Source organism: Tupaia chinensis, unplaced genomic scaffold (genome assembly GCF_000334495.1).
Source record: "Tupaia chinensis unplaced genomic scaffold, TupChi_1.0 Scaffold148065_1, whole genome shotgun sequence".
NCBI classification, from domain to species: Eukaryota; Metazoa; Chordata; class Mammalia; order Scandentia; family Tupaiidae; genus Tupaia; species Tupaia belangeri.
The window spans coordinates 468440-478560 of NW_006207915.1; the positions used below are offsets into that span (position 1 = coordinate 468440).

The window sequence follows — 10121 nt, forward strand, 5'->3', positions numbered from 1 at the left end:
CAACTGAGGACCCACCCAGGGCTGAGGCCCCACCCACGGCTGAGGCTCCACCCACGGCTGAGGCTCCACCCACGGCTGAGGCTCTGGTGGACAGCATTTCCCAAGGTGTCCGGACGATCCCTGGCGGAGCGTGTGCTATGAGGTACACAGACCTGTCTCGCATCACACGGAATTGTATCAGGAAAAAGCTAGGCCCTTTCCGAGCCTCTCTCAGTACCACCTGCCTCAACAGGAAAGTCTCGAGCTGGTGGTGAGATTTACATTTAGCACCTCCGGAACATGTACGTTTGGAAAACAGGAGGCTTAGAGCTGACTAGCCTCAACAGAATGGGGGGCACCTAGGGAACACAGCGGGTGTCGAGGAGCCTGACCTTGCCCTCCTGGGGCTGGAGACGCGGTGGGGCTGGGCTCTCCCTGGCTGCCGGAGCCGGCACTGCCCGGGGAGCCTGGGCCTTGGCTGAGCTTCCGGAAGCAGGCGCGGCAGCAGCGCTCCTTCTTGCCGCTGTGCTGGCTGAGGACGTAGTTGTTGCAGCAGTAGTAACAGAAGGTGCGGCCACAGATCCTGGGGGAGACCAGGCGGTGAGGGAGACGCCCGCCCCCCACCGCGCCCTGAACCCGGCCGGGCCCCGCGGGCTCTGCCCTGAACCCAGACCCAGCACTGCGAGGCTATGTCCAGCACCCCGACAGGCTCTGCAGGGCTCTGGAGGCCTGTGGCTCCCACAGACCTGGCCGTGCCACCGTGGAGCCGTGGCCCACTCCTGAACCCATCTCTGACTCCAGTGGCCCTGCTTGCTGAGGCTTAGCAGAGGAGTGTTTTCTTTCCTAAGGTCCTGGGAGTTAGATAGAGAAAGGGTGGAGCCCTCCCTCCATGACACCGAGCTGCAGCGGATGAGGCTCTGAGCCCATTGGCCCCCCAGGCCTGTGCTGACTATCCTCCATCAGTCACCCCCAAACTGGGACTCACTTTTGGCCGCTCTGGGCCCTAGGGTCTGTGTTCCTAGGCACTGCCCAGGACAGGGGAGCCCTGAGCCCAGCTCGGAAGTGTCCAGCGCTGCCCCCTCCCTCCAGCACCTGCACGCTGAGGCGCAGCCAACAGGCTGCTGGTCTCGGGGTGCCACATCCCGCTAACTCTGCCTACACCTCAGTATTTAACTCTTCCCCTTGCAGGGGCACCGAGTGAGCTCCTAGGGTCCTGACAATACTCTCTCCTCCCCGTTCCCTGAAAGCTGAAGTCAAAGGGCTCATAGTAGCTGGCCACGGCACCGGCCCTCGCAGCCCTGCGTTCTGGACCCTGGCTGGGACTGGGGCCCCGGGCTGCCTGGGACCTGCAGTGGTGCCGCCGCAGCATCCAGCTGAACTCGCGCTTGCAGTCCAGGCAGTGGCTCGCCTCAGCGTCCCCAAGCCACCTCTCCTCGGCACTGAGCTTCTGCTGGAACTCCAGGGCGTCCGACTTCTGCCAGAGCGCATCCTTGTCCCTGGGATCAGACCACATTGCCAAGTCAGAAAGGATCCACGCAGCAATAGTCAGCCCCGCTTCGTTTCAAAAGACCGATAGGAAATTCCCCAAGCCATAAGGAAAATCCACATTTTCCTTGGAAATGCTGCTCCCATGACTGTCCCCTGTCACCCCTGATGCGTGGGCTCTTCGCTGACATGCATGCGTGTGCAAGAACACAGGAGGAGCCTGGAGAACATGAGGCCTCTGTCAGCTGTACAGAGCTGCGACACTGACAAGGGCATGCGATACTCAGGTGGATGACAATGCAGACAGCGGGGAGCTTCGCGTGCAGCAAGCCCAAGGACCCCGAGCGCACGACCCACCCCGACCTTGGTGCGTTCGGGCCCTTCCACGCTTTGTTTCGGTGATGGCTGATCATTGGAGAAGACCAGTGACTCCCCAGCCCCGAAACCTGACCAGGTGTTCCTTTCCACTACTCCATAAAGAGAGGACCGTCGCTCCAGGAAGCCAGACTGAAAGACGTGTGAGGCTTTTCGGAAAGGGCTGGCAGTGTCCGAGCACACCTGACGCATGGGCGATGTGTTCGGGGGAGCGGGTTCCATCACTGGCCAGGAACGCCAAATCAAACACCTTTCTCCCTTAAAGAGCTTCAACATGGAATTGGCTGATTGCTTCCAGGACACTTGAAATGGTCGGGAAGCATGAAGACTCGGTCCCTGGACCAGCCTTGTTCTCCACCTGACCTTTCTGTCCCCTGAAGGCCAGGCACCCTGTCGTAGGAGCCAGCTGTCTGCCACGCCCCTTAGGAAGAAGTGCTCCGAGGCACAGTGCTAAGTGCGTGGACTGATGATGCCCAGGCAGGACTCTACACTCTGAAATCCGTCATGGCATCAACATCCCTGGTCAGCAGCCCCCAGTGAATCAGTGGGTCTAGGCACAGTTCGTCCATGGCTGCTTCTATCACAGAGAAGGCCGGTGGGCTTTGCGTGTCTCCGGAAGGAGACCCAGGGCTATCAGCTGGTTCTATGATGCACTGACAAGATGCTGAGCCCCAGCGTGAGCAAGCCTCCCGCAGAGCAGGGCTTTCTGGGCCCCACTCCCAGAAATTCTGCTTAAGTTCGTGTGGGTGGGGCCTGGGCATGGGCATTGTTAAAAACAGCTCCCCTAGAGATTCCAGCATGTGGCCAGAGCTGAGAGACACCGCCCTGCTTCTAGCTGTCAGTTCCCAGGGGACGCAAGGAAGGAAGAACACGATAAACAACACCACGAGGACGCAACTGGCAAAGTCCAGGTTGCGGGAAACCCGACCATGAATGACCTGGCCTCCTCAAAGGTAAACTGCGAAGGAAAAAACTAAGTCAGAGAGATGGGGAAACCAGCAGACGAAGAGAGAGGAGAAGGGCCAATCATCCACTGCCATGTAAGGGTCTAATTAGATCCTGATTAGAACAAGCTATGAAAAAATTACAAAGCAACTGGAAAAATTTGAAACTAGCCATATATTTTTTTCTTAAGGTTTTTGCCATAGAGGGGAGAGACAGAGACGTGAGAGGGAGCGCAATCACCCGCTGAGGGGACGGCCACTCCGCGATCCCAGCTCCATTTTCCTGGGAGCTGGGGCATGCATGCACACACGCCCGGCGTACGCTTCAAGCTGCTGGATCCACGGTGGGCCGTGTGGGAGTCCAGCGCCGTAACCACCATGCCACCTGCTGGCCCCGGGCGTTTGTTCTTTTCAAAGTGTGGTGCGGTGCTGTGGTTATTTAAGAGACAGTGCTCTCATCTTAGAGGGATATATCAGATATTGATGGGGCAGTGCTGTTATGAACGGGATTTGCCTCAACTCTAAGGGTTACTGGAAAGTTGTCATAGGAAAAGCTAAAAAAAAGTTTGGAATGACCTGCAAACATTTAAAACCAGACATTTTACATAAAAACCCATATTCCCATCTTCCACTGAGAAGGCAGGCGGCTGTTAGCGGCTGGTAGGAGCCAGCACCACCACGCCCTGGCTTCTCACCCGCCTCTTGACCCTGGTCCCCTTTGCAGTAGCTGGCCCTAGTGTTGGGGACCTCAGTACTGGGGACAGTGGGAGGGGAAGAGAACAGGGCTCCAGGAGAGGGGCAAGAAGGTGGGGAAACTCTGGAAGCTACTAAGCGTCATTTATTGTCACTCTGGAGCCAAACATGCCGACATTTTGCCGGTAATCACACCTCGGTGTGAAAACCCGAACCCGACAGGCAACCGGCTTCTCGGGTCCAAGGCTGGGCGGGCCCAAGGCGGGGCGGGCCCTGCAGGTGTGTGCGCCCTGGTAACGGAGCGTGGGCTGGAGCGTGGGCTGAGAAAGCCGGGCCGGGGCGCGAGCACTTGAAGCCCCCTGTGGGAACAGCTGCATTTCCTCGGAGACGCCGCGAGGGGGAGCCCTGCGGCCCTCTGGCCCGGTACTCACCTGAGCAGCTCGATCAGGCGCTCCTCCAGGTACTTCTTGGTCCTGTTCAGGTCGTCCAGGTCAGCGAGCATTTTCTGGTCACTCTTCTCCCGGTTCGTCACCTCCTGGCAGAGTTTGCTGTAGTACTCTCGGGTTTCTGTTGTGGCTTTTTCTAGCTCCTTCTGTGTCCTGGGTGAGTGGTATGTTTTCTTGGTCAGACACCACTTCTCCATGCCACTGGGCTACTGGGGCCTCTACAAGGGGGCCCCACTCCCCTCCCAGCAGTGTTGGGCGCCGGCACCATCTGCTCATGCATTATCCTTCCCCTGGTCCTCGGGACACCCCTCGCACACTCCCAAATACAAAGAGGCATTCCAAAAGAGCAGGGCGACCCCAGGTTGCTAAGAGTACCCCAAGTGAGCCAAACCCTGTGACCCACTAATCGTGGACAGGGACTGGGGCCGTGGGAGGGACCTGATGGACAAGGCTCATGGGCTGGTGAAGGGGGAAGGAGGAGGAGGAAAAAGGAGTCAGGACAGGAAGGACGCAGAGCTTCCTGGAGGTGGCCACAGAGAAGAGGACTTGTCCTCAGGTGTCCTTGGGACTCAAGGCACAGTGCTGGGCCCACAGAAGGCATTCCACCCGACAGCCCTCTATGGCCTGAGCACGTCCAAGAGTTTCCGTCCACAGCAGAGGGTCTGGGACTGAACCCCGCTGCTCTCCTAACCTCATCCACTGCACTTTCTCTCAGCCATCCCCCAAAAGAGTTTTCCAAGGATGCTCTATAAACCTCAAGGCCTGGCAAGATGTTCAGAAGAGCTCCATGAAACGAAATGAACTACTTTGTTCCTAACCCAGCCCTTCCGCATCTAGCATGAGGTCACCAGGAGTTGTTTACGGGACACGGCCCACCAAAACGGCCTCGTGGCACACTGCCACGAAGGGCGTTAAAGGAAACCCAGTCCTGGGTAGGTGGATCATGCAGCTCCAAGCCGCTCAAACCAACGCTCTGAGAGCTCATGAGTAACCACTGTGGCCGGCACCTCAGAAAATACAGGTTGAGTACCCTTTATCCAAAATGCTTGTGACCAGGAGTGTTTTGGGTTTCATTTTTTGGGGGATTTTGAAATATTTGCATTTATAGGGGCCCTCAAAAATTCATGGAACATGCGTTATGGAAAAAAAAAAAAAAACTTGGATTTAACATTTTCCCCATCAAAATGAACACATACTAACTTGTTTTAACTTGTCTGACCAGGATCTGGTTTGAGGCACTGAGGAAGAGACCAGCTTGAAAAGAGCCCTCTCAGAGTGACGTGAATAACGCTCAAATTAAAGCAAGAACAAACACCAAACTTACAGCGAAGCTTGAGTGCAAGAATGAAATCATACAGGTTTTGCAAAACGTTAACGGGGACAATGCCCCTAAGCGCGTGCCCAAGGTCCTGCGACTGGAAAGCGGGGAGAGGGACTGTGGCCTGATGACCCCGTGGGGGTATCTGCCTGTCTCTGTGCCCTGAACAAGAACACTCGGCCAGGGCTAAGACGACGTCGAAGCCGATGCCCACAGCACGGCCATCCAGTCCATTTGCGAGGAGGACCTTGGTCTTGCCACGCCCTGTCCGAAGAGGACAGACGACAACAGCAGAAACAAAAGCCAGCACAGCAGACTTCTCGCCTGGTCCAGCTCACACGACCGACCGTGGCGGAAAGGCCAAAGATGAGTGAGCTTTGGGCTTGGGGAGTGCCGAAACTGCGGCCCCCAGACGGCGGCAGACACAGGCTGGGAATGTTCGACGGTGGGAGGGCGATGGGAAGCAGTTCCCGGCCAGCTGAACGGGAGACGGCATGTGCGTTTACCAGGACGAGCCTGAGGTCAAAGCCGGCGATGCGCTGGAGCCGGGAAGTGAAGCGGCCCGGTCAGAGCTGAAATGGGGGGTCACCAGCAAAGGTCACACAGCAGATTTTTGGGGAAGCTTAGGATACTTTGCTTGTTGACTTTCTGGAGGCCAAACACCGATAACATCTATTAGGTCCGTGTCTGGAGAAGGGCCAAGCTGTAGGAGAGAAGCCTGGGACCGCGTCCTCCAGAACCTCCACCATCACGCTCCTGCTCTTTAATCAAATGACGCAACTCTGTGAGCGCTCCGACGGGCAGTCACCAGGCACCAGCCTTCCAGCCCTGATGTCGCTCCTCGGGCTTTGTTTTTGTTTCCTAATCTTAAAATAGCTTTAAAGGGCACCCCTTTTCTTCAGTTAATAATGTGGAAAGATTACATTTATGTGGCTAAATTCCCAGGACACTCAGTTCTCTAGGGATGGACTAAATGGACTATCATCGCTTTAAAAAGTGCCTTGAACTTGATGGAATTTACGATGAGAAATAAAATTTCCATTCTTATCTCTCTTTTTTTTTGAGAGAGAGATTTTTGTTACAGGGAGTTGTGGGAGGCTGCGCACCAGCAAATATCGCCGGTTTCTCAGAGAGCAAACAATTACACAATGCCAAAGGCCATGATTGGGTCCCCTTCAAAACCTCACCTTCAAAACCATACTCAGATTGACCACAAATCGGTGAGCTTAGAATCCCTCAGATTTGCATATCTGGCACCTCATGATTGGTCCACAAAAGCAACCAATCATAAACCACCTTTTACAATCCTTCATTCAACCAATCACTGCCCACCAGCATGTATATAACCTGGATCCCTGGCCTACAATCGCCAGATGACCCTGAAGACCCTGAAGAGCTGTGACACTGCATCGTCTCCGTGCTGCCCACAATAAATGGACGACCCTGAAGAGTTGTAACACTGCCGTCCATTCTGTCTCTCACTCCTTCCCGCAGGAAACCTGTTCGACTGTCTCCCGGGTCGGGACAGGGAGTGTGCATTCACCGGGGAGACAGAGTGACAGAAAGCAAGAAATCACTCCCTGGGGGGGTGGCCACATCATAATCCCTTCTCCTCTTGGGATTCTGGACACACACACACACACACACACACACGTGCCTGATGTGAGTTTTAAGCCTCTGGGCCCAGGTCTTGAACTGTGGTCAGCCATGTGGAAGTCCAGCGATATAACCATTACTCCATCTGCTGGTCCCCTACTCTTATCTTTTAATTCCATTTCTCTGTGAATTTTTTGAACTCCCTTTGTACATAAATGAGATATCCCGAGGGAGGGACCCAAGTCTAAAATAAGAATTCTGTGTACATTTATATGCACCTTATCCACACAGCCTGAAGGGATTTCGTACAATGTTTTTGTCTTATAGTGTTTTGACTGCAACCCATCACATGAGGTCAAGGTGGAATTTTTCTACTTGTGGTGTCATGTTGGCACTCAAAAAATTGGGGATTTTGTATTCTGAGATTAGGGATGCTTAACTGGCACCACCAACGCAATAGGTTCAGCACATGAACAGGATGCCTGGCTAGGGGCAGCCAGCAGCCTGCAGGATTTGGACCCCAGTAGGTTCAGATGAGAAGAATCTTATGTCTAGGTTACTGGACATCCCTGAGCTTATACTCAGGCCTAGACGGCAGGTGGCAGGAGAGTGAGAGACGAGGAAAAAGTTACGGCCTCAGGACAATCTATGCACCTGTTTTTGCTGGTGGGACTTCACCTCAGTTTTAGAAACCGTTTCTCCCTGCTAAGCCTTTTAATCGGGCCCTGGCTGGACCGACTGGGCCCCCACACTGCTAGGTGGCCCCAAGCCTGAAGATGAAGAGGCTCAGGAGGTCCTGGGGGCCACAGGCCAGCACTGCAGAGCCCATGCCTAAAAAAACAAGAGGGGTGACAGCAGGAACGGCCCTCCACAGGCTTCAGCACGACGCAAGGCTGAGCCTGGTCCTGGGCATGCACGCTCCCCTCGCCTGTAAAACGTGAATGGCCGAGAACGCCCCTCATAGGACGGCTGGGAGGTCAAGTGGACAGATAATGCCAAGTATTAGAACAGTGCCTGCGACATTTAGATATTTGCTATTATTCCTATTATTATTATGACCGAATTTTCATTTCAGTTTTTCTAAAGCAAGCAGTTACTGCCCCGGAGTGAGCGCTGGGCGAGATAAGAAAACCAAACTAGGATAAAAGTGCTTCAGCCAGGGCCAGGTGTGGCAGGCAGATGGCCAGGCTCTCCTAGAAGTGCTTTCTGGAGACATGGCTTCTCTCACAAAACGACTTCCTAGTCCTGTACAAGTGGCCGAGTGTCTAGGTGACCACGCTGACCCCTTCCCTGCCACCTCACCACCAGCTAAGTGGGTGTGGCTGGACGGCTGGGCGGCTGACCTTTCCAGGTTTTCGCGCAGAGCGGTCACCTCCTGGTCCTTCTTCAGCACAGCGGCCTGGCACTCTGCAAGACGACTGCTAGTGCAGCTCAGCTTCTCGGCCATCTCTGCCTGGGCGGCCTGGCAGAGGGCGTCAAGGAGAAGACATTTAGCCCGCAGACCTAAGCGACTGGCGTGCTCGCCATCCCATCTGGCTAGGCTGCTCTAATGGGGGGTCTTAGTTTTTAAGTTCAAGAGGGAAGGACGCCTGCTCTACATCTGTGGGGCGTGATACCCTGAGTCCTAGTCGCAAGGCCTGGCTGAGGTGGTGGGAGGGACCACCTGCCTGAACCCCAGTGTGGCCGTGGATGCCGGGGACGCTGCCTGGGCTCTTCTGTGGCACCCAAGAACCATGGTATGTGGAGCTGAGCTGGGCTGTGCCCCCAGGGCTGAGAGTGCCACCCCGATGAACAACCTGGGGTGGCCCATGACCATACAGTGCCAGGATCCAGCCTGCACCAGGACGAGCTGAGGTCACCCCTGGAGTCACTGAAGCAGTCACTGCCCCGAAGGCCGTGGCCCAGCGCCACCCCTGCCCCTGCTAGCCCGGAACCACGACTAGAGGTCGCCCACAGGGACACCAACGGGGACAGCTATCTCCTTTCCGCTCCAGACAGGTATCCAGGGAGGGGAAGGGGTCAAGACGCCAACTCAGGGTGTCCACGCAGGGAGCCCTCCTAAATGGTGTGCACAGACCAGCCCGGCCCCTCAACAGCCTCCCGTGACCAGGCCCACCTTCAGCTTCTCTGCAGCCTCCTCACTGGCACGCAGCTGCCGGCCCTGCTCCTCGAGCTGGCCCCTGAGGCGGCTGGACTCCTCGCTGGCAGCCTGGAGAGGATGAAAAGGGGTCGTGAGAGGGGTTCTGGCTCCAAGACCCCCTCAGCCCCACCCCCAAATGGGGCAACAGCCCATCTCTCTTTTCCCCAAACTGGCTCAATAAATTCGGGCTTTATTGGTAACAAATTACTTTCACGCTTGGTCCCCAAACTTAGAATTTAATCTCTGCAAGGGAAAACGTGGTCAGCAGGCCACATGGGTCCCGGGGGTGGCATGGGGTGGAGGCACAGCTGCAGGTGTGGTACAACGCTAAGGGTGGGGAGCGGCCGAGAGCGCGGGCTGGATGCAGAGACCAGTGACAAGCCTTGGACTTTGGGCCCCAGACGGCCCGCCTGTCCTCACTGCCAGCGTCCTGCCCCTTCTTTGTGTGACATCAGAGGCACGTGGTAACCTTCCAGCCTCACAAAGACCCCAGGGGCTTGCAAACAGAGATCCCCTGCACTGCACCTGCTGCCAGGGGCTGCCCTCACGCCTGGAGCCCAGACCTGGTCAAGGCTAAGGCGGGGCTCTGACCCACACATGCCCCAGAGGCTGGTCAGGTGCTCGAGTGTCAGGAAAGCCAGGCAGGGCGTCTTTCAGGCAGGCGGCGCCTTCACGTTCCTGCTGGCCACTGCCCGGGGGGGATGAGGACATGGGCTTTTCGACCTTCCAAGATTTCAAAACAAGGCACAAAACTGAATTTGTAAGGCGCGTCTCGCACTTTACGTGTTGGCCAGTCACTTATACCAACTGTGGGCCAGTCCTGTCTGCAGTGGCGGGTCTAGACTTGGGGGCTAAGGCCTCGCTCCTGGATCTGGGAGGGCAGTTGTGGGTCACCCCGGGCGGCCTGTGCTCCCTGCATGCCCAGGGTGTCTGGCCCTACCTGCCTCTCGGCCGAGAGGCACCTCCTGGGCCCACCCTCCTGGGCCCGCTGCGTCACACCGGGGGTGGGTGGGGCTGCCGGCTGGCGTGGGGGTTACCTTCAGTTTGCTCTGGGAGTCCATAATCTCGGCGCTCAGCTGGAACTTGAGGGTGTCGCGCTCCTGTTGTGCAGCCTCCTGGCGGCTCTGGGCCTGCTGCTCGGCCCG

At 56.5% G+C, this 10121-nt stretch overlaps 1 protein-coding gene across 1 annotated transcript in view; it reads right to left on the bottom strand.

Annotated features, from left to right (window-relative positions):
* FYCO1 (FYVE and coiled-coil domain autophagy adaptor 1) overlaps positions 1-10121 on the bottom strand; it is a 71442-nt gene that overhangs the window by 24380 nt on the left and 36941 nt on the right. Inside the window, exons 10-15 of the mRNA XM_006170127.3 lie at positions 10014-10106; positions 8953-9045; positions 8180-8298; positions 3908-4075; positions 1326-1475; positions 372-562 (exon numbers count right to left, since the gene is read on the bottom strand). Of these exons, the coding sequence (XP_006170189.1) occupies positions 372-562; positions 1326-1475; positions 3908-4075; positions 8180-8298; positions 8953-9045; positions 10014-10106 (814 nt within the window). The remainder of the gene's footprint in view (positions 1-371; positions 563-1325; positions 1476-3907; positions 4076-8179; positions 8299-8952; positions 9046-10013; positions 10107-10121) is intronic.